The 23,801-nt window shown below is 34.3% G+C and overlaps 1 protein-coding gene across 1 annotated transcript in view; it reads left to right on the top strand.

Moving 5' to 3' along the window:
- LOC103274897 (protein eyes shut homolog) overlaps positions 1-23,801 on the top strand; it is an 872,098-nt gene that overhangs the window by 161,249 nt on the left and 687,048 nt on the right. The window contains 1 exon segment of the mRNA XM_021706071.1: positions 4,552-4,660. Within this exon segment, the coding sequence (XP_021561746.1) occupies positions 4,552-4,660 (109 nt within the window).

Genomic DNA, 23,801 nt, shown 5'->3' with positions numbered 1-23,801 from the left:
TGTATATATACATATATACGTATATTCTTAAAATGGATTAAATTATTAAATTTCAGGTAAATGTAGTTTTCAAATTTAGAATTTTTTGACACTTCTATGGGTTCCAGATTTCTAATGAAATTCCTCATTTGTCTTCTATATTCTTATACATATGAATTATAGGTATTTTAAGATACCTGTACTTGTATGTTCATTGCAGCATAATTCACAATAGCAAAATCATGGAGCCAAACTAAGTGTCCATCAACAATTTACTGAATAAAGAAAATGTGATACCATGTTTTCACTCATAAGTGGACCTTGAACAACTACTGTAATACTATAAGAAAAGAATTGACAGTGGCGGGAAACTATGGGGGGGGCAGGGAGGGGAAGGGAGGTGAGATTAACGGTAGTCAATATCTGTCTGGGAACAAGGGGGCACACCTCATCAACAAGGGTACCTGCACAATGCATATTTGTATACCTAACCCTTAACTGTACCTCACAATTTTAAAATAAAAAATACGTTAAAAAAAAGAAAATGTGATACGTGATAAGCACACACACACACACACACACACACACACACACACACGCACTACTACACAGCCATAAAAAAGAATGAAATTATATCCTTTGAGGCAACACAGATGGAATTGGAGCTCATCATCCTAAGTGAACTGACTCAGAAACGTAAAACCAAACACCACATGTTCTCACTTATATGTGTGAGTTACCTGTCCACAAATATAGAAACAATAGACAGTGGGGATACCACTAAGTTGGGGAGGCAAAGAGTGAGAATGGAATTCAGAAACTACCTATGGATATAGTGTTCACTGTCTGGGAAATGGGTCACCTGAGACCCAATGCCCACCACTGCATATTATGTCCATGTAACAAGCATGCACTTTTACCCTCTGAATTTAAAATAAAATAAAACTGAAAAAGTAATTGTTCTGAAAGGCCACTAAATGGCAGAGGAAGAATAATCATGATACAGAGATAGCCATCCAAAAATCTATCTGTGGTTAGTGTCAATGCTGAATCATGACTATAGAGAGTCTTCATATTGAGAAACTTTCACAGGAAATTAATATTAATATAATCAGAGGAGGAAATAAATGCAAGGTATAGTATTACATTCATACATGATATTTATATCCAATCATATTTCTTTTTAAACATTTATTTATTTATTATAAAGATGTGGGGTACAATGAAGGGTGAGGTATACAAACTCAATCATATTTCATAAAGATTTGTTATGTCACATTATTTACAAAACATTTCGAAAAGTAAGGCAAGTATTTTTTCCTGCTTTTCTGTTCTTCTTGCCTATACAATATAAGAGGGGAATTAAGGACTTGGGGGTAATTTTCTTTGAGTCTGTGTGAACCTACATCAATCTCTCTACTTTGGTGCATTTTAAAATGTCTATTGGTTTGACATCATTTTATGTTTCTTTTAAAATTATTTTTTGTAATTTATATTTTCTCCTATTTATCCACTTCATCCAAGTTTGTGTCTTGTACAAGGAGAGACCCAGAAAAACCTACAATTTATAAAATTTTTGTTTCTATTCTTACATGTTCAAACTTCAGTGAACTTCAAAGTACTCTCCGTTTAATGCAATACACCTCTTGAGATGTGTTTTCCACTGCTCCAAATAGTTTTTGAATTCATCAATTTTGATGCCTATTAATGCTTCTGCCGGTTTTTGTTTCACCTCTTCCACACTGGCAAAACGTTTCCCCTTGAGGACTTTTGTTCATCCAGGGAAACAAACAAAAAGTCTCGGGATGATATTGGGTAAATAGGGATAGTGGGGAACAGAAGTCATGCTGTTTTTAGTCAAAACCTGCTGCATACTCAGCTCACAGTGTGGGCAGGTGCGCTTGTAAATCACCCGTCATGATATGGACAAATGCATTGAAAAAATCTCCAAAAAATTTCACTGAAGTCAAATGCAGCCTCTCAGAATAATGCTAGATGGTACACTGATGCCAACGGACTCCTAGAACACATGCCTAGAGGGGAAAAGCCTGTACTACAAGGGACCCATCCTCCAAAAAAAACACAAAAACTTTTTTGGGGGGGAAGGTCTCTCCTCATATGTGGCTCATTGATGAATTCTCTTGCTCTTCCTCCTTCACTCTTTTCTTAGTCTGATAAACTTTGTATTTTGTTCAATGGATTAAGTTGTTTATACAAATAAGTAAGGTAGAGATGAATAGTTCTGATCCAGTTATAGTACTTTCTGTTATACTTTGGCATTGCCAGATCTGGGCTGGTATGCCTAGAGGTAATGACTGCAACTAATTAGTGGTAATAGTTGGTACTAGACTAAGCATGGATAGTTATTACAGGATACAATGCTTAAAATACACTTAAAAAGTAGATGTTAGTACTTTACATATGAAGGCACCTGAGATTTAGAGGACTTCCGTAGGTTAGTTAGAGAAATTAAGTAGGCTAGTAGATATGGTAAATAAAATTATAGAATTGTCTCACAGATTCCCACTTCCTAGTGTACATGCCTTGTGAAATCTTCTGAATGTGAGTGAAGCCTACAAATACAATGAGCTATTTCTCCCATGAGTATATTACAGGAAGATTGAGATTTTACAGCTGTTATTAATGCTCCCAAATAGTGATTTTTTATTTAATCAAACAAATAGTTGCCTAAGATGGGGCTGCTTTAATTAGATGGGCCTTTAAACAGAGGGTCTTCTGTTATCCTTGAAAAACCAACATGCTCCTGTCATGTTATGAGAGGAGAGCCTAGGAACAGCTTTGGAATGCTGAGAGTTGTCTTTGCCTGACAGTGTTAGAGCTGGAATGAAATGAATTCTGCTGCAACACTGAACTTGGAAAAGGACACCAAGCCCCAGGTGAGATCACATCCTAATCAATACCTTGATGTCAGCCTGATGAAACCTTAAGCAGAGGGTTTAGGGTCTTGCAAGTACGCGCTGCTGGAACTGTGAGACCGTAAAGTTATGTTCTTCCAAGCTACTAAGTTTGTGATTATTTGACACGCAGTAAGAGAAAATGAATAAACATGTCTAAAAATGTAATAAGCAGCAAAGATGATGCTCAATCTTAATCTTTCTAACTTCAAAATTTGTGTTCACAAGTATGCTTTCCATCTTCCTGAAATACATTTGTTACTGAAAACAGAAATTTAAAATATCTGACCGTTGACCTGAAAAACTAAACTATTACGTTGTTCATCTGACTATAACCATCAAATGGGACAGTTATGTCTTTTTTCTCACTTACTGTAGAATTCGTTATGCTAGACCCATGTCTTTTTTTTTTTTTGGTTAACATGTTCTGTTTTGTCTATCTCCTTGTGCATATTTTCAAACAACAAAAAGTGTTCTATCTGCATTTGTAGGAAGAGTAATTTCAATTTTGTAGTAAGAGGTAAAAATTATGAGGATCTAATTTCATAAGTTATGCAAATCTTTACTCATTTTAAAATGTAAAAACATTTTAATGATGGTTTTTTCCTTCACCAACACTGGCTCGAAATATTATCATTTCATTACTTTAATGCCAAGGTAACGTGGCTTAAATAACAATATTTTACCTTTAGCTATTATTTAAAATTATTTGAGTTAATTAACTTTTCAGTGTTGCATAAGAAACTGCTTTACAGCAAGAATGTCTAAATTCAGAAAATAAAAAGCTTCTGAATCAAGTAAGATACTGATTAATAAAAATACTTGGGTTGTGGGATATTTCTCTTTAATATTCATTATTACTCTCTTCAAGACTTACATTGCTTAATGTTTCAAATTTTAAAAATATTCTATTTCCTTCATCCATTGATATTTTCTTTTTGTACAGAATTCAGCATATATGGAAATCACTGCTATGGTACCTGACACTTTAATAAATATATCCTTAAATTGATGATAATTTTCTACTAATTATTAAATCATCAAGCATGCCAATAATTATTAGCTTTTAAAGAATATATATCTTTAACAGGAAAGAAATTTGATTGATGTTTTGACTCACTAATTTTGTTTTAAAGTATTTCTGAGGCATCAAAATTAAATCCAGCAATATACTTATGCTTTTGTTTTACAGAAATAATTCATTAATCTTAGAAAGCAAAATTTTAGAACGTAACTAACAGGCATGTCCCAAAGATGTTAAGTATTTGGCATTTATCCTACTCTGCCCTGATTTCTGTCACTGAATGGGATAATTTTCCCCCATTCACAGCAACTGACATTGTCTTGCCGATTGTAGGATTTTGAACAGTATGTTTATAAAACAAAATATAATCATGACAGTCGATTTTCATGTAAGCCCTCTCTTAATGCCTACAAAAGAAAGGAGAGAGAAGCAAAAAGCAATCAACGAAAACTGCGAATGTTACCACAGTCATGAAAGAAGATAACAATGAACACAATACATGAAAAAAAAATTCTTCTAAAATTCAGCAAACCTTGTATCCTATTAATGAATATTCTAAGTGGAAAATTAGCACATGTGTCAAAAATGCAGGCTAATGTTGACAATAGGTGGCTCTTGTTCTTGTGCTTTCAGCTGATTGTTAAGCATACAACACCCATTGATCCCGTTCAGCCAAAGCAGGATACTGAGCGGAACTTCCACATTTGCCTCATTGTAACCCAAATGCACATTCATGAAGCATGTATGTATTTTTCTTCTGATTATCATGTTATTTCATTGTAATGTTTGAAACAGATTGGCTGTACTAAGTCATAGAACCCTTTTAAAAACTGTTTTGGGCATCAACTTCAGGCTTTAACAGTATTAGCTTAACATATATTCTTTTTGGCTTGCTTAATAAACACGAATTAAGCATCAACTGAGTGTCAGGTCTGTTCAAGATGCTGGATCTATCTCACTCATCAGCGGACTTTGAACAACTACCATATTACTGTAGGAAAGGGATTGAAAATAGCGGGAAACTGCAGGTAGGGGGGAGGGGGATGGGTAGCTGGGATTGACAGTTGTCAATATCCACCTGGGGAAGGGGGGCACAACTCATCAATAAGTGTACCTACACAATGAACATTTGTATGCCTAATCCTGAATTGTACCCCACAATTTCAAAATGAAAATTAAAAGAGAAAAAAAAAATTTAGCACATATTCCCTAGTCTCAGGAAGCCCCCTCTATTCAAAAACATGCTGTATAGATTTAACTCTACTCACAAATGCAGAAACTGGGTGGCATCTTCTGGCACAACTCTGTCCAACAGAATTGCAATGAGACCCCTGTTTGTGATTGAACTTTATGGCAGGCACAACAATAAAGAGTTAAAGGAAACAAGTGGAAGTAATTTTAATATCTTTTGTTTAACTCTTTCTATCCAAGCTATTACTATTTTAACATACAAACAATACAAAATTTTTGTGAGATAGTTGGCATTCATTTTTTTCATGCCAAATCTTCAAAATTCAAAGTATATTTCATATATGCAGCACATCTCAACTGGTACTAGTCACTTTTCAATGTTCATGTGGAAATTGTATTGAAAAGGGCAGATTTAAATAATAGTTAATATTAATTTTAGCATTTTATAATGCTAAATCTAAATTTTCTAAAGATAAGAACTCAAAATCCAATTTTTTAATAAAGCCCTAGTCTTCAAAAATATATTTTATATAGAAACTGTTTCCTTGGTTTGTATCTATAATCCCAGAGCTTTGGGAGACTTAAGTGAGAGAATCTCTTAAGAACCTCTTGACTCCAGAAATTGGAGGCTATAGTGAGCTATGTATGATCCTGCCACTGCACTCCAACCTGGGTGGCAGAGCAAAACACCGTGTCTACAAAATTAAATAAAACAAACAAACAAAAAAACTATTTCCACACAATAATCTGAAGTCTTTTGTTTGCTCAATACGGGAAAGGCGACATTTACTTCTAATATTTGAATGAGATTGTCATAGGTCACCTCTATCCTTTAGAAAAAAATGTCACGCAAAGTTTTACAATTTCAACAGGCCAAAAGTTCTAAAATTTGTATATGTTAATTGTCTTTTAGTAGCAACACAAATCTGTCTGAAGTTTCATTGTGTTATAGCTGCATTTTTAAAGTGTGAGATAGTTGCTGAGTTACATATTTAGTTCATTTGTTTTACGTCTATCACTACCCATCATAGCACTGAAACTCTTTTTAAAAAAAAATTTTTTTTTAAGATGTGGGGTACAATTCAGGGTTAGGTATGCAGATGTTCATTATGCAGGTACCCTTGTTGATGAGGTGTGTCCCCCCTCCCCTGGCAGCTTCCCACTACTGCCAATCCCTTTTTTATAGTATTATGATAATTGTTCAAGTTTAACTTATGTGTGAGAACTAAAACTCTTTTTATTTTCAAATATTTAAGAAGAATGATAGTTTAAAATGCATACATTTTAATATATTTTGTAGACATTATTTTCATTTAATATCCATTTAATTAAAATAATTACCAAAAGATGAAGATCCATTAACTGACAAAATAGTATAACAATCCTCGAAAATTTGCAAATACTGAAGTCCAGATGTCAAGTCAACAAAGCTTTATAAACAAATTTTAACTTGGAAATGCAATTTTCATACGTGGTTAATGTTACAAATACATTTACTGCTTCAAATCCTGTTTTTGTAATCCCAACATTGTTTTATACTATTCCATACAAAATGAGTGGTGCCACAATATGACAAGTAAGACCTGGGTTTAGTAAATTAAAACTTTCCATTTATTATCCAGAAATTATTAGGAGTTTGAATTGTTTTAGTAAAGTCATTGATACATTTGCAATATTAATTATACACTCATTCTGTAATTTAATTGTTTTAATTAGTCCTTTGATGAGAAATCTGAAGAAACTCTAAAAAAATTCTAAGTAGTTTTTGCTATTATTCCTAAAGCTTCATAACCAAATATATATTGATAAATAACCTTTACTCCTTGATTTATTTTATATACATTAAATCTTTCAAATAAGATGCAAAAATAAATATATCATAACTAAATATTTTCCTTGTGGATACAGAAGCAGATTGATTCAATACAAATATAATCAGGTGACTTTTTTTCCTGAAATAAGTTAAAATGATTTCAAGGAGTTCTCCAAAATAAATTATACATTTTTTAATTTTTTTATTGCTCTGGGATTGTAGTTGAAAATTCTGTTCTATCTCAAGCATGTAAGAATTTTTACAATTTTAAATTTTTTTTTGGTGACTAAAGTGGATAAAACTAAGACTGGTCAGCAGTAGGTAGTTTACTTTACTAAAAAAAATTCCAACATAGTTGAGAATAGTGTGATTCATGTATTGACAACTGTAAAAAATAAATAATTTCGCATATAAAAAATTTGTGATGTTAATGGTTGATACGGGTCGAAAATGTGGAAAAATATATAAAACCAGAGTTAGTTTTGTACATTATCAGTTATTAAGTTGATATATCATCACAAATTGATATTAACAAATTCTCTATCTATGTAGTGGGAAAAGTAGTCAACTTTTGATGAACTAAAAAAAAGTTCTAGTTATCCATATTTCATTTTTCTTATATAACTACATAGTGATAACCTGCAGTACATACTGTAATTTTCCTAGTATTTTTTCAGAGAATCTATATATATATATATATATTTAGCGTTTAGCTCTTTAATTTCTAAAGATAATTTGTATATACATTTGTGCATGTGTGTATTGATCATAGAGTAGCTATGTCTGATACTGATGTTGTGTGAAATTGCCTGTTGAATTACTCAAAGAGAACACCAACATCTAGCTGTAAATATAGTTTATAGTATCTGGGCAATTACTAAATGTCTTGGGTATGAGGAACTGCTTTTCTTCATTTCAAAATACTGTCTCAGATATACATGTGTATTGCTTCTCTGCCTTTTGGCTAAGATCAAGTGTAGATATACGTGTATGTATGTGGTATACATATGTCTGTGTATGAAACACATCACTGATCGGGTGCAGTGTTCATGCCTGTAGTCCCAGAAATTTGGGGGACCAAGATGAGAGGATTGCCTGAGCTCACGAGTTTGAGACTCGCCTGGGCAATTTGGTGAGATCTCATCTCTACAATAAATAAAAAAATAAACCAGGCATGGTAGCGCATGTCTGTAGTTCCAGCTACTTGGAAGGCTGAAGCAGAAGGATTGCCTGAGCCCAGTAAGTCGAGGCTGCAGTGGCCGTGAGCATGCCACTACACTCCAGCCTTGGTGACAGAGTGAGACTTCAACTCAAAAAAAAAAGAAACACATCACTTATGTTTGTGTACCTATTGACCAAAATAGTTTACTTTTATGTATCAAATAAGATTAAAGGATTCAAATGCCAATTTACTATACAACATGTATTTAAATAAAAAATATTCTTTTAATACAGTCTTAAATGTTGGGAGGGAAAAGTAACACAGTTTACAAGCCTTAATTAATATACTTTATTTTAATATTCATGAGATATAATCAGTCATCCTAGATAACCCTGAGAACTCCTAATGATTTAAATTTATAAATATGTCAAAAGATTATGCCACTTAAATTAACACAAACTCTCTTAGTCATTTCATTATTTTTGAGATTTTTAGTAGATGACTGACTTTGTTCTCAAGATATTAAAAGTAGCATTTTTCTGGGTATAAAAAATAAGTCTATCTGATATGAGATTTCTGAAGTTTTCTTTGTGATTTTAAATACATTATATTAACTTGAATGTTACAGTCACATTGGCTTTACTGGATGGTAAAGAGAAAAGAGTATTCACCAAATATGCTATAAATGTAATAAGCATTATTTACACATTATACACATTACATGTAAAGATAACAACTTACTATTTAGAAATTCCCGTGCCAGGTTCATTTTTTATTAGTTTGTTTTTACTTTCTTTTAATTTTTTTGAATTTTAAAGATGTGGGATACAATTCCTGGATAGGTATACAAATGTTCATTATGCAGGTACACTTGTTGATGAGATGTGCCCACCCTTCCCCAGGCAGATTCCCACTACTGCCAATCCCACTTCCCTGCACCCCTTCCCAGCAGTTTCCCGCTACTGTCAATCCTTTTCATGTAGTATTACGATAACTGTTCAAGGTCCTCTTATGAGTGAGAACATGTGCTACTCAGTTCTCTCTTTCTGTGAAAGATCACTCAGTATTAAGGACTCTAAGTCCATCCAGGTTGCTGTGTAGTTCATGATTTTTTCTTCTGTATGGCTGCATAATATTCTATCATGTATATGTACCACATTTTTTAAATGCAATCTTCTTTTGATGCAAAGCACGGTTGATTCCATGTTCTTGCTACTGTGAACAATTCTGTGATAAACATACATGTGCAGATATCTTTTATAGAGTGATTTGAGTTCTTCTGGGTATATTCCCAGTAGGGGGATTGCGAGGTCATATAGCACGTTGATTTTTAGAACTTTTAGCAATCCCGGCACTGTTTTCCACAGAGGCTGTACTTGTTCACACTCCCACCAACAGTGTAGAAATACTCCCTTTTCCCCACATCCTCTCTAGCATCTGTTGTTTTTTGAGTTATAGAAGATGGCCATCCTGACTGGAGTTAGGTGGTATCTCAGTGTGGTTTTCATTTGAATTTCTTTGATGACTAGTGAGACTGAGCATTTTTTAAAGCATCTGTTGGTTGCTCGTATGTCTTCTTTTGAGAACTATCTATTCATATATTTTGCCCACTTTGTAATGGGGCTGTTTATTTTTTTCTTTTCAGCATGTTTGAGTTCCTTGTAGATCATAGATGTTAGGCCTTTGTCAGACATACAGTTGGCAAATATTTTTTTCCAGTCTGTGAGCTGTCCCCTTGCTCTCTTGATGGTTTCTTTGGTTTTGCAGAAGTTTGTCAGTTTGACGATATCCCACATGTCTATCTTATTTCTTATGGCATGGGTGCTTGAGGTTTTAATCAGGAATTGGTTGCCAATTTCAATTTCCATAAGGGTGTCTCCTGCATTTTCTAAGGTTCATATGGTTTGAGGTATTATGTTTAGGTATTTGATCCACTTAGAATTGATTTTTGTATATGGTAGCAAGTAAGGACTTCTTTCAATCTTCTGCATGTGGTCAGCCAGTTTTTCCAGTACCATTTACTGAACTGGTTCTCCTCTCTCAAGTCGTTGGTGGTGGAGGTTTTGTAGAAGATGAGTTGGTTGAAAAATTGAGGTTTTGCCTCTGGAATCTCTATCCTGTCTCATTGCTCTATATATCTGTTCTTGTACCAATACCATGCTATTTTGGTTATTGTAACTTATAATAGAGTTTGATGTTTGGGAGTGTGATACCTCCTGCTTTGTTTTTGTTGTTGTTGTTGTTGTTTGTTTGTTTCTTTGCTTGTTTTTTGGTTTTTGGTTTTTTTGTTGAGAATTTTTTTGGTGATTTGTGTTTTTTTATGTTTCCATATGAATTCCTGTATTTTTATTTCCAGGTCTGAGAAGAATGCTGCTGACAATTTTAAGGGTAATGTGCTAAATCTAGGTTGCCATGGTAGGATGGACATCTTAACAATGTTGATTCTTCCAATTCATGAGCATGGTATATTTTTCCATTTGTTTGTGTCATCTTTGATTTCTTTGAACAGTGTTTTTTAGTTTGTGTTATAAAGGTCTTTTATATCACTGGTTAGGAAGATGCCAAGACATTTGATTTTTTTTCTGGCTATTGCGAATAGGATTTTGCTTTTTATTTGGGTTTCTGTTTGTTTATCATTGGTGTGTAGAAATGTGACTCTCTTTTCACATTGATTTTATGCCCTGAGACTTTGCCAAAGTCCTCCATCAGTACAAGGAGGTTTTTGACAGATTCTCTTGGGTTTTTGAGGAATAGAATTATGTCGTCTGGAAAAAGGGATTATGTCGTCTGCAAAAACTTGACTTCCTCTTTTCCTATTTGGATACCACTGATCCCCTTCTCTTGCCTGAATGCTCTAGATAGGACTTCCACAACTATGTTTAAAAGGAGGGGTGAGAGTGGACATCCTTGTCTTGCTCCGGTGTTCAGGGGAAATGGTTCCAATTTCTGTCTGTTTAGTAGTATGCTGACTGGGTTTCTCATAGATGACTCTTACTATTTTGAGGTATATTCCATCTATGCCTAGATGTTCAAGGTATTTATCAAGAAGGGGTGCTTGATTTTGTCAAAAGCTTTTTCCATGTCTAATGATATAATTATGTGATTTTGGGTTTTTTTTTTTAACTTCTGTTGATGTATTTAATCATGCTTATGGTCTTTCTAATGTTGAACCAGCCCTGCATCCCTGGAATGAAGCTTACTTGGTCAGTGTGGATTTTTTTTTTTTTTTTTTTGAGTTGGAGTCTCACACTGCTGCCCAGGCAGTAGTGCAGTGGCACACTCATTGCCACCCCAGCGTCAATCTTCCAGACTCCAGTGATCCTTCTGTCTCAGTTTTCCAAGTAGCAGGAACTACAGGCATGTGCTACCACACCCAGCTAATTTTTTTATTTATTGTAGAGATGAGGTCTCACCAAGTTGCCTGGGTTTGTCTTGAATCTGCGGGCTCCGGCAATCCACATGCCTTGGCCTCCCAAAGTGCTGGGATTATAGGCTGAGTCACCAAGCACAGCCATGGTGGATGATTTTTGAGATGTGTTATTGAATCCAATTTGCTAGGATCTTGTTGAGAATTTTAACATCAATGTTCATCAAGGATATTGTCCAGTGGTTCTCTTTCTTTGTTGGGTCTTTACCTGGTTTGGGCATCAATGTGATGTTAACGTCTTAAAATGATTAGGGAAAGTTACATCTTTCTCATTTGCCTGGAATACTTTCAGTAGGATTGGTATCCATTTCTTCTTGTATGTTTTGTAGAATTCTACTGGAAACTGATCTGGTCCAGGGCTTTTTTTGGTAGAGTTTTCTTATGACATATTTAATTTTCTGGATTGTAATTAGTCTATTTAGGGCCTTGATTTATTCTTGTTTCTACTTGGTGAAGTCGTGTGATGTCAGAAAATCCTCCATTTCCTTTAGATTTTCAAGTTTGTTTCCATATGTGTACATAGTAGTTTCTAATAACCTTTTGTATTTCTTTGGGGTCAGTTGTGACTTGACCTGTTGCATTCCTGATTGTGTTTATTTGCACATTTTCTTAGTCAGTCTAGCTAGGGGATCATCAATCCTGTTTATATTTTCAAAGAACCAGCTTTTTGCTTTGCTGATATTTTGTATTATCTTTTTGTCTTTTATGTCTCTAATTTGGGCTTTTATTTTGGTGATCTGGATTCTTCAGCTGAAGTTAGGATTTTGGTGGTCTTGCTTTTCCAGCTCCCTTAGGTGATTTGTTAGGCTGTTAATTTGAAATCTTTCCATTTTTTTCATGTGTGTTTGTAGAGAAATGAATTGCCCTCTTGGTACTGCTTTCATGGCATCCCAGCGGTTTTAGTAAGATGTTTCTTCATTTTTATTTGTTTCCAGGTATCTTTTAATCTCTGTTTTGATTTTTGTGTTGACCCAGGATTTGTTTAGCATCATGGTATTTAGTGCTCATGTTTTTGTGGGTTTGAGGGCAACTTTGTTGGTGTTGATATTTACTTTTATTATACTGTGGTCTGTGTAGGTGTATGACAGGATTTCAGTCGTGTGAAATTTGTGTATGCCTAATTTAAGGACAAGGATGTGTTCAATCTTAGAGTACAAATCATGTGGTGATGAGTAGAATATATATTCTGTGGTTGTTGGGCGGAGTGTTCGATAGGTATCAAGTTCATTTGGTCAAGCATCACATTGAGGTTCTGTATCTCCTTGTTGATTTTTTTGTCTTGATGATCTGTCTAGGGTCATGAGTATTTAAGTCCCCAGCTATGATAGTGTTAGAGACAATATCTTTTTTAAGTTTATCAAGAAGCTGTTGAAAGTTGCTGCCCCCATGTTGGGTGTATATATGTTTAGTATGGATATTTCTTGTTGATGGATTGAACTTTTATCATTATGTACTGGCCTTCCATATCTTTTTAAATTTTTGATAGTTTAAAGGGTATTTTATCTGATATTAAAAATGTAACTCCTGCTTTCTTTTATGTTCCATTTGCCTGAAATTTTGTTTCCCATCGTCTGTGATTGTCCTTTCTGGTGAGATGAGTTTCTTGGCTACAATATATCGCTGCCTCATGATATTTTATCCATTATGCCATTCTATATCTTTTCAGTGGTGCATTAGTCCATTCACATTCAGGCCAATTGTTGAAATGTGAGAGTTTATCCCTGTCATGAGTTTCTTATAGAGTTTGTTGCTGTTGTTGCTGTTTGTTTGCTTGCTTTTGATTTTTGGGTTGATTCATGTGGGTGCTCAATCTTTTTCCTGCCTTTTTGTGAAAGGCATTGTCATTCTTTTTTTCCTTTCTTCTGTGTTTAATACTTTCTTAAGTGTTTCTTGTAGAGTTGGTCTGTAGGCAGCATAAACTCTCAGGGATTGAATGGGAAAGATTTTAATTTCACATCACAGATGCAGTTTAGCTTAGCAGTGTAGGAAATTCTTGGTTGAAATTGTTTATCTTTGAGAACTTTGAAGATTGAGTTCCAAGCTCTCCTCACCTGAAGTGCTTCTGTGATAAGTCTGCTGCTCTTCTAATTGGTCTTCCCCTGTAGATAATCTGACCTTTTTCTCTTGCTGTCTTAGGACTCTTTCTTTTATACCTACTTTGTGTAGGTGAATTACTATGTGTCTAGGAGTTGGTCTACTCATTTATTGTCTTGCAGGGGTTCTCTGAATCTCTTGTGTTTGAATGGTTGCATCACTGATGAGATGAGGGAAGTTTTCTTAGATAATTGTGTGGAATATTTGTTCCAGGGTGGTCTCTGTCTCTCTTTCTGCTTCAGGAATTCCAATTAATCTTAGGTTTAGGTTTGGTCTCTTGAAATAATCGCTCATCTCTTGATGGTTTTTGTTCTGTCTTTTAAAGTTTCTTTTCTATGTATTTGACATTTTGAGTTAGTTCCATATTTTGGTCCTCAAGCTCTGAGATTCTTTCTTCTGCTTGGCTAATTCTGCTTTCCATACTTATCAGTTTGTTATTTATTTCATTCACTGTGTTTTTTATTGCTGTCATCTCAGTTATCAATTCCTTCATTCTTTCCTCTTGTCTCTCCACAATTCCATTTATTCTCTCTATTAATGTCTTGATATCTGGATTTTCGATTTGAGACCAGTCATTCTGGGGGCTCTTCATTGTTTGTATTCTGAAGTCTATATTCTCAGTGTCTGACATCCCAGGGATCTATGGAAGACCCATATTCTTTTTTTGTTTTTTTCTTCATTTGTGTAGATTTTCCTCCCTTCTGGTTTTTTTTTTTCCCTCCTCTTTAATTCTGTTGTTCAGGGATGGGGGTAGCTTTTACTTCTGTTTGCTCAATCTCCTATTCTTCCTTATGTGGATCCTCAGACTTTGTTCAATTCTGAAGCTGGACTGTGGTGGGGAACTGTACTTTTTGCAGTTTTGAGATTTAATTGAGTGGGGAGCTGTGATTCAGAATCTATCAGCAGATCCCAGTATCCACTGATGGGTGTGTGAGCCCTCTGAAACCCACTTCCCACTTCCCTACAATCTGTCCATTCACTGGGCATAAAGGTTTACTCCCTGAAAGCAAAATGAGGTAAGACAAAGGAAAAGAATGGAAAAAGGAAGGAGGGGAGTGAGAGGAATGTGGAGAAAGAGGAGTAAGAGGGAAAACTGACAGATGTACCAGCTACCAAATGAAAAGAGACACTAAGACTGAAAAGAGTAAAAATACTAACACATGCAATCATACAAACACACAAACCAAGAAAATCCCTCCATTGATACACTTTTTCTCAAAAAATACCCATACTAGACAGGAAGTCTAATACAAAGCAATAAAATAACAGAAACAAAACTGTACAAAAATGTTATCAAAAACAGAGAGGAAAAAAACTAAAATAACATACCAACAAACAGATTAAAAAAGAGAAAGAGAGAGAAAGAAAGACCAAAAAAAAAAAATTTTTGCTCTGTGGTTGTTCCTACAAGTCCAACTTCCTTTCAGCTCTGTCTCCAGTCCCTCCCCTCTGCTCTTACTGTAGGCTGATAGTGTTGCTCTCAGCTTGGGTCAGATGTCCCAGGCCTCCTCTTGGAGGAGGGTGGATCAGATCTCCAGGTTTGTATTTTAGATGATCACTTTATTGAGACATAATCACACACCACATAGTTTATCCTTTTAAAATGTACAATTCAGTATTGTGCCTCCCCTTTACTCAAGGGGGTCACATTCTAAGACCCCAAATGAATGTCTCAATTCACAGAGAGTGCTAAAGCCTATTCAGGGTTATGTGCACCCCTCAACTTACAATGAAGTTATATTCTATTAACCCATTTTAAGTTGAACATATCGTAAGTCAAAAATGCATGTATAAGTATTTAAAAACTTAAACATGCTCAGAACACTTATATTGGCCTACAGTTGGACAAAAGCATCTAACGCAAAGTGTATTTTATAGAAAAGTGTAGATTATCATATGCAATTCATTTATGATGAAATAATATTAAATTGTATGATTAGAACAATTTTTTTGTTTTCTTCAGTTGACAGATATGTAGAGTTTTGCTCCCTTTTGACTATTATGAGTAATACTGCTGTACACATTCATGTGCACATACATGTATGAACATACATTTTCAATTATTTTGGTTATACAACTAGAAGTGGAATTGCTAGATCTTCTGGTAACTCTGCCTAATTTTTAGTGGAACCTCCAACCTCTTACCAAGTGAATGTACTATTTTACATTCCCACCAGCAGGGTATGAGGGTGCCAATTTCTCCATGCTTTGCTATATTTACTGATGTTTCTCTTTTTATTTTATCTCTTCTAGTGAGTGTGGAGTGGTTCTCAGTGTGTCTTTGATTTTCATCTGCCTAAGCACTAATGATGCTTCTCATCTTAAAATGAGCTTTTTGGCTATGGGCATATCTTTTGGGGAGAAGGTCTCTTAAAATTCTTTGTTCATTTGGGATTTGAGTTGTGTCTCTTTTTATTTTGAGTTGTAATAATTTTTTATATATTTTGAGTACTGTATCAAATATGATTTGCAAATATTTCCACCTATTCCATAGACTGTATCTTCCTTCATGGTTGAGGAACAAAGAATTTTAGTTTTGATGAAGACCAATTTTCTTTAGCTATTTGTGCTTTCAGTTTCATAGTTAAGGAACTGTTGTTTAATTTAAAGTTAAAAATCATTTTATTCTTGTATTTTCTTCTAGAAGCTTTGTATTTTTAGCTCTTATATTTAGTTATGATCTATTTTGTTAGTTAATTTGTGTATGTGTGGTGTGAGATAAGGGTCCAACTTTATTTTCTACGTGTGAATATTCAGTTGATTCAGGACATTCTTTTGAACAACTGTTCTTTCCACATTAAATTATCTTGGTACCCTTATTTAAAAGCAATTGAATACACATGTAAGGGTTTATTTATGTACTTTTAATTCTACTCTATTTATCTATGTTTATCTTTAATCCAGTACCATATTTTCTTACTGTAGCTTTCAGTAAGTTTGAAATAAGGAATATGTATCCAATTTTTTTTTTTATTTTAAGATTCTTTGGGCTATGCTGGATCCTTGCATTTCCATATGAATTTTAATATCATCTTGTTAACTTTGAAAAAAATGGTATCTAGGCCTTTCATAAAGATTTTATTGAATCTGGAAATTGATTTGTAAAATATCGCCATTATTAATAATATATTTCAATATACATTCATGGAATGTCTTTCCATTTACTTATGGCTTCTTTAATTGCTTTCATTATTTTGTAGTTTTCAATACCCATCTGAAACTCTTAAACCTTAATCTTAAAATTTCAATTCATGTTGATGTTATTGTAAATGGAATTATCTCTTAATGTTTCAATATTTTTATTTGCTAGTATATAGAAATACCACACATTTTTGTATAATGATCATGTATTTTGCAACCTTGGTGAATTCATTTATTAGTTATAACAATTTATGATAGATTCTTTAAGGTTTTCTCTATCTTATAATAAAAATAATTTTCCTTCATCCTTTCCAATATTGATGTTTTGTTTGTTCTGTTTTATATCTAATTACCATGACAAATTCTTGTTCAATGTTGAATAGAATTGACAACACTAAATATCCTTGTCTTATTCCTGAACTTAAGAGAAAATCATACAGTCTTTCACCATTAAGTATGGTGTTAGTTGTGGAATTTCTATTGGTGCACTTTACCAGATTATAAAAGTCTCCTTCTATTTAGTTTATTTAGGTTTTTTTTTTTTTCATAAAAATGTGTTGCATGATGTCAAATGTTTCTACTGCAGCTGTTTATTATATGTGCACTTCGTATTCTATTAATATAGTGCATTACATTCAATGATTTTCCCATTTTGAACCAATCTGCATTTTTAATATTCATCTCAATTGGGTGTTCTGTATGTTTCTGGGTTTTGTTGTTGTTGTTGTTGTTTTGAGTTGGAGTCTCACTCTGTCACCCAGACTGGAGTGCAGTGGCCGCTCTTGGCCACCGCAGCCTCGACCAGGTGGGCTCTGGCGATCCTTCCGCCTCAGTCTTCCAAGTGGCTGGAACTACAGGAGCGCACTACCACACCTGGCTAATTTTTGATTTATTGTAGAGATGAGGTCTTGCCAAGTTGCCCAGGCGGGTCTCGAACCCGCGGGCTCAGGCAATCCACTCACCTCAGTCTCCCAAAGGTGCGGCATTACAGGCTTAGCCACCGAGCCTGGATTTTCTATATGTTTCTTGTTGTATGTTACTGAATCCCATTTGCTAGTATTAGGTTGAGGAATTTTGGTTGCATATTCATAAGTGATATTGGTCTGTAGCTTTCTTTTTCTGAGATATCTTTGGTTGGTTTTGGTGTCAGGGTACTACTGACTCCAAAAATATGTTGAGAATTGGTCATATTTTGGGGGAGAGTTGCAGAAGAATTGGTGTTAATTATTTTTAAAACATTTGTTAAAAATTAACTGGTAGATCCATCTGGTCTAGGCTTAATTTATGCAAAGACTTTTTTATTACTAAATAAATCTTTTAGATTGTTACAAGCCTATGTATATTTTATACTGATTTTTTAGTTGGTTTCAGTAGTTTTTACCTTTCTAAAATGTTATAAATATTATATTTTGGCTATCTAATTGGTTGGCATGCCATTATTCATAGTATTCTGTTGAAATCCTTTTAATTTTTGAAAGACTGGTATTTTCTTCTCTTTCATTTCTGAGTCTAATCATTTGGGTCTTTATTCTATTCTTGAACAACGTAGTTTTTGACTTGTCGATTTTAGCATCTTTTCAAGGTAACAATAGTTTATTTTGAATATCATGATTTCACTTTTTTAAATTTTAAAGACGTGAGGTAAAATTCAGGATTAGGTCATTGTTCAGGTAAAGTTTGGGCTTCCTATTGGCCCCCACTTTGCTTGGTTTGGGATCAGGCATCCTTATTGATAATGTGCCTCCCACTCCCACCTGAGCAGCACCCTGTTACTGCCAATCCCTTTCTTATAGTATTACGATAAATGTTCAGTGTCCACTTAGGAGTGAGAACATGTAGCACTCTGTTCTTTGTTTCTGTGATAGATCACTGAGTATTATACACTCTTAAATTCATTCAAGTTGCTGCATGTCCTCCTTTATGGCTGTGTAATATTCCACGGTGTATATGTACCACATTTTTTTATCGAGTTCAGTTTTGATGGGCAGCACGGTTGATTCCATGTTTTTGCTATTGTGAATCAACCTGCAACAAACATGTGTGTGCAGGTATCTTTTTGGTAGAATGACTTGAGTTCCTCCAGGTATATTCCAAATAGGACGATTGCTGGGTCATACAGAAGGTCAACTTTTAGTTCTTTTAGAAATCACCACACTGTCTTCCAAAGAGGTTGCACTAGTTTGCATTCCCACCAGCAGTGTAGAAGTGTTCCTTTTTCTCTGCATCCTCTCTAGCTTCTGTTGTTGTTTGTTTTATTAATGATGGCTGTTCTTATTGGGGGTAAGTGGTATCTCAATGTGGTTTTAATTTGCTTTTCTCTGACGGTTAGTGAGTCTGAGCACTTTTTCATGTGTCTGTTGGCTGTCTGTATATCTTCTTATGAGAAGTGTCTATTCATGCCTTTTACCCATTTTTTAATGAGGTTGTTTTTTGTTTTGTTTTCCTTTTGGCACCTTTGAGATTCTTATAGATCCTGGATGTTAGGCCTTTGTCAGATATACAATTAGCAAATATTTTTTCCCATTCTGTGGGCTGTCTTCCCTCGCCTAATGGTTTCTCTGCTTTGCAGAAGCTTCTCAGTTTGATGAGGTCTCACTTGTCTATCTTATATCTTATTGCATGGGCACTTAGGAGTTTTGATCAGGAATTGGTTGCCAGTTCCAATTCCATAAGGATGTCTCCTGCATTTTCTTTTTTTCTTTCCTTTCTTTCTTTCTTTCTTTCTTCTTTTTTTTGAAAGCAGGATTTATTGAGAGGAGAGAAAACTCCCACAGTGGGAAGGGACCCATAGAGGTTACCCAAGATCTCCTACATTTTCTAAGGTCCTTATAGTTTGAGGTTTTGCGTTTAGGTCTTTGATCCATTAGAGTTGCTTTTTGTATATGGTGGCAGGTAGGAGTCCTGTTTCAATCTTCTGCATGTGATCAGGCAGTTTTCCCAGTACCATTTACTGAATACATTCTCCTCTCCCAAATAGTTGTTGGTCGAGGCTTTGTTGAAGATGAGTTTGCTGAGAAATTGATGTTTTGCTACTGGAATCTCTATCCTGTTCCATTATTTTATATGCATTTTCTTGTACTAATACCAGGCTATTTTGATTATTGTAGGCTTATAGTAAAGTTTAAAGTCTGGAAGTGTGATACCTCCTGTTTTTTTATTATTATTATTTTTTCTTTTACTGAGGGCTGTTTTGGCTATTCATGGTAATTTATGTTTCCATATTAATTCCTGTATTTTCATTTCCAGATCTGAGAAGAATGATAATGGTAATTTAATGGGTATTGTGTTAAATCTGTAGGTTGCCTTTGGTAGGATGAGCATCTCAACAATGTTAGTTCTTCCTTTCCATGAGTATGGGATATTTTTCCATAGGTTTGTGTCTTCTTGGATTTCTTTGAGCAGTGTTTTGTAGTTTTCATTGTGAAAGTCTTTCACTTCCCTGGTTAGGAGGATGCCACAATATTTCATATTTTTTTGTGGCTATTGTGAATGGGATTGTGCTTTTTATTTGGTTCTCTGCCTGCTGGTTGTTGGTGTATAAGAATGCAACTGTCTTTTGCACCTTTATTTTGTATCCCAAGACTTTGTCAAAGTCCTTTATCAGTGAAAGCAGGTTTTTGACAGGTTCTCTTGAGTTTTTGAGGTATAGAATCATATCAACAGCAAAGAGTAATAACTTCGTCTTTTCTATTTGGATACCCCTGATTTCCTGCCCTCGTCTAACTGTTCTAGCTAGGACTCCCAACAATGTTGAACAAGAGTAATGAGAGTGGAGAGCCTTGTCTTGTTCTGGTTTTCAGGGGAAATGTTTCTGATTTCTGTCTGTTTACCAATATGCTGGCTGTGGGATTAACATAGATGGCGCTTACTATTTTGAGTTACATTCCTTCTATGCCTAGATGTTTGAGGGTTTTTATCAAGAAGGGATGCTAGATTTTATCAAAAGCTTTTTCTGCATCTAATGATATAATCATGTGGTTCTTGTTTTTACATCTGTTGATGTATTTAATTACATTTATTGTCTTGTGGATGTTGATCCAACCCTGCATCCTGGGGATGAAGCTTACTTGGTTATAGTAGATGATTTTTGAGATGTGTTGTTGGATCTGATTTGCTAAAATCTTTTTGAGAAGCTTTGAATCTATATTTATCTGGGATAATGGTCTGTAGTTCTCTTTTTTTTGCTGGATCTTTGCCCGGTTTGGGAATCATTGTGATGTTAGCATGGTAAAATGATTTTTGGAAAATTTTTTCTTTCTCAATTGGTCTGATAATCTTAATGGACTAATCTTTAGTTTAATTGCTTCTTTCTTCTCCCAAAATAAGTCTGCTATTGGGCTCCATTAGTGAGTTTTAAGTTTCAGTCTGTAAACTTTTTAACTTTGCATTTCTATTTTTCAGATAATTTCTTCCTTTATTTTTATTCTTGATTTGGCAAGACACCGATATCATACTTTCCTTAGTTATTTAGATATAATTTCTACTTTCCTTTACACATTTTTATTATAGGTAACTTAATAACTTTGTCAAGTAAGTCCAATATTCAAGCTTCTTCAGGGACAGGTTTTGATGACTGGTTTTATTCTGGTGCATGGTCCATACTTTTCTGTCTTTTTATGTCTCATAACATTTTCTGATAACTTGAGATTTTGAGATTTTAAATGATATAATGTGTCAAATCTGGAAATCGGATCCTGTTCTTTCCCTGTTATTAGTGTTATTGTTGTTTATTGTTTTCCTGGAAGAGTTTTTTGTCATGTGTATACATTTAAGTTTATGCTTGGTTAACATAGTGGTCAGCTAACATGAATACATTGACAGAGATTTTCTTAAAATATTTTGAACTATTAAGTCTTCCAGCCTGTTCTGAGGAACTCTGCATATACTGAGGCATACCTTCAACATTCAGTCAGGCAGTTTGCAGTCTGTAACATTCTATGCTTCCTTCTTGCACAGACTCAATGTGATTCAGAGATCAGAAATTAAGGTTGTTTTATATCTTTCTTCATTCTGTGCATGCTGTGATGTCTTCCCATTTTCCAGGAACTTGTCTTACTTTCAAAAACCTCTAAGAATAATTAATTTTCAAGGTTTTTGTTTTTTGTTTTTCCTTTAAGTGTATTGGTCAGCCTCTAGTTGGCCTTAACTAGAATCATCACCTCAAATATCTGCAGTATTAAATAATCATCACTGATTGTTTTTAACAATTTTTTTAGATATAGGATTTTTTGAACAGAGTGAACTTTGAGTCAGGTGAAATAAAGTCAGACCCTGAGAATGGAGAAATTTCAGAAATGCCCAAAGAAATAGTCACATTTTCTGGAAAGGTCTTTTGAGTTAGTTTTTTACTATCCCTTCCCATGACTGTTGGGCTGCCATTTTCATTGTTGCAATTATTGCAAGGCTGTTGGTTGGTTTCCAAGTGCATTGCTGAGTTGGACAAGGAGAGAGATGGCAATAGTGTCAATAAACAATTACAAAGCTGACTATGCTTATAAGATTCAATGATTTTTCTTAAATGAGGACTCAGATTGCTGCAAACCTTTAGTATATTTGCAGTTCTGAACAATTTTATTTCAACAATAGCTGCCTACCAAAGTTCTTATTTATTGTGTGGGAGGGTAGATTTTCCAGACGTTCTTGCTTTACTGTTATGGAAATGATTCAATAAAGTAATACTTTATGTAATTCATAATAGGGAAAGAGAAAGAGAATGAATGAATATGTATTCTATAATTACACTGTCTGCATATTTAGTTTGGTTCTCTAAGATTGATGTGAATTGGGATAAGCAAATTTACCTTATATTTGCAAGCTTCTAGTATTCCTACCTAGGAAGCTGAACCAACAATGGTGATGCTTCACAGGGTTATGGTGAAAATTAAAGGAAATTCTATCTGCAAGGTTTTCAGCTCAGTACTTGATAGCATTAATTTTTATTATTCATAACATTCATCTTGTTTTTAAAAGATATATACATAGACAAGACTACGGTAGCATTTTATAGATGATGAATATTTTAAATCATATACATATCAACACATTCCATTTTATGCATTTATATGTACTGCAAATAAAGAACACTAAAAAGAGATTACTTTAATTATTCCTTTAAAATTAAAGAAGAATTTATTTAGCTAAGATTTAGGATTCTTTGTAGCTTTTCCACAAATTTCTACTGAGCAAAAAATTTCTGGAGTCACAGTGAAGGCATAGTGAATATCCTATTTAATTTTGTGAAGAGTCATTCTAAAGAAAGCTTATTAGAAATTATAAAGAAGATTCTTAAATTTCACACTATTTGAAGAAAATTATATTATGTACTATAGTGAATGCTTAATATAGTATATTTTAATAGATCAGATGAAAACTGCTTTTCATTGACCATATGCTTATATTCCTTGAGAAGAAAAAATTCAGAAAAGTGAACATTTGTTGGAATATCAAATCTCTTTAGATGATCTGTGTGTCCTAAGTTACCGAACCACCTACAAGTGCTCATGTCTCTAAACAACTGGAGTTAACATAGTTTAGTGTTTACACAGTTTCAAGACATTAAAAAGCAAATTGGGCTAGGAATGTAATTTGAATGCTGACTGCAACCTGCCTTCTGCTATTCCTGGCACGGTTTAGAATTTAACTGCCTTCTTTATTTCTGATTTTTCTTCCCCCAAAGCAGAGTCAACAGCTTTAGCTACAGATGGGGCTCTGTATGGCAGTTATTGGACCCAGATGCCACACTCTGGAGCATGTTTTGCCAACAGCATCTGGCTTCTTTGCTTCCTGTGCAATCGGCACTTTTGTTGATACTTTGGCCTGCTTTTCTTATGGACACTACAAAGTAGAGTGTCAGACAAGATGAAGGTTTGCTCCCAGTTGACAGGAATAATTTTTCTTCTCAGTTTTATATTTTATGAGAATTTGCACTGGGTGTCTCAAATCATAAAGCACTATGCATTATAACTTCATAGTTTTTACAAGGATTTTTTTTTTTTAATTATTGGCTATAATAACTGAAAATGCCTGACATTTAAATAGTAAAAACGCATGTTAGT

Source organism: Carlito syrichta, unplaced genomic scaffold, assembly GCF_000164805.1.
Source record: "Carlito syrichta isolate Samal-C Ts95f unplaced genomic scaffold, Tarsius_syrichta-2.0.1 Scaffold315108, whole genome shotgun sequence".
Classification (NCBI taxonomy): Eukaryota; Metazoa; Chordata; class Mammalia; order Primates; family Tarsiidae; genus Carlito; species Carlito syrichta.
Note: the sequence above shows the minus strand (reverse complement) of the source record. Positions and strands in the feature narration are given on the sequence as shown.